This window comes from Sitodiplosis mosellana, unplaced genomic scaffold (assembly GCF_009176505.1).
Source record: "Sitodiplosis mosellana isolate CC-2019 unplaced genomic scaffold, AAFC_SMos_1.0 Smas_scaffold_6150, whole genome shotgun sequence".
In the NCBI taxonomy this organism is placed as follows: Eukaryota; Metazoa; Arthropoda; class Insecta; order Diptera; family Cecidomyiidae; genus Sitodiplosis; species Sitodiplosis mosellana.
This window is the reverse complement of record NW_022601391.1, coordinates 4,292,026-4,292,857: the sequence shown is the minus strand read 5'-3', so window position 1 is coordinate 4,292,857 and position 832 is coordinate 4,292,026. Positions and strand designations below refer to the sequence as shown.

Below are 832 nucleotides of genomic sequence, written 5' to 3'. Positions count from 1 at the left end.
CGAAGAAGAGAAGCAACAAGAAATCTCAATCACAGAACAAGAACAAGAACAAGTCCAACAATTGAAACAGGCCGAAATCGAAGGCGTGGCTGAGGCTTCTGAAGGTGTCGAACAATTGGCCAAAGAGGAACTGGGCGTAACTGCTGAAGTCTCCAAGGAAGACGAACTCTCACAAGCTAGTAAGGAACAAGTTGCTGTTATCGAAGAAGAGAAGCAACAAGAAATCTCAATCACAGAACAAGAACAAGTCCAACAATTGAAACAGGCCGAAATGGAAGGCGTGGCTGAGACTTCTGAGGGTGTCGAACAATTGGCCAAAGAGGAATTGAGCGTAACTGCTGAAATCTCCAAGGAAGAAGAACTCTCGCAAGCTAGTCAGGAACAAGTCGCTGTTGTCGAAGAAGAGAAGCAACAAGAAATCTCAATCACAGAACAAGAACAAGTCCAACAATTGAAACAGGCCGAAATCGAAGGCGTGGCTGAGACTTCTGAGGGTGTTGAGCAGTTGACCAAAGAGGAATTGGGCGTAACTGCTGAAGTCTCCAAGGAAGACGAACTCTCGCAAGCTAGTCAGGAACAAGTCGCTGTTGTCGAAGAAGAGAAGCAACAAGAAATCTCAATCACAGAACAAGAACAAGTCCAAAAATTGAAACAGGCCGAAATCGAAGGCGTGGCTGAGACTTCTGAGGGTGTCGAACAATTGGCCAAAGAGGAATTGGGCGTAACTGCTGAAATCTCCAAGGAAGAAGAACTCTTGCAAGCTAGTCAGGAACAAGTCGCTGTTATCGAAGAAGAGAAGCAACAAGAAATTTCAATCACAGAACAAGAACAA

At 45.1% G+C, this 832-nt stretch overlaps 1 protein-coding gene across 1 annotated transcript in view; it reads left to right on the top strand.

The window, feature by feature from the left end:
• The window catches only part of LOC129574147 (uncharacterized), a 73,486-nt gene that overhangs the window by 21,853 nt on the left and 50,801 nt on the right, over nt 1–832 (top strand). The window contains exon 9 of the mRNA XM_055455638.1: nt 6–781. Within this exon, the coding sequence (XP_055311613.1) occupies nt 6–781 (776 nt within the window). The remainder of the gene's footprint in view (nt 1–5; nt 782–832) is intronic.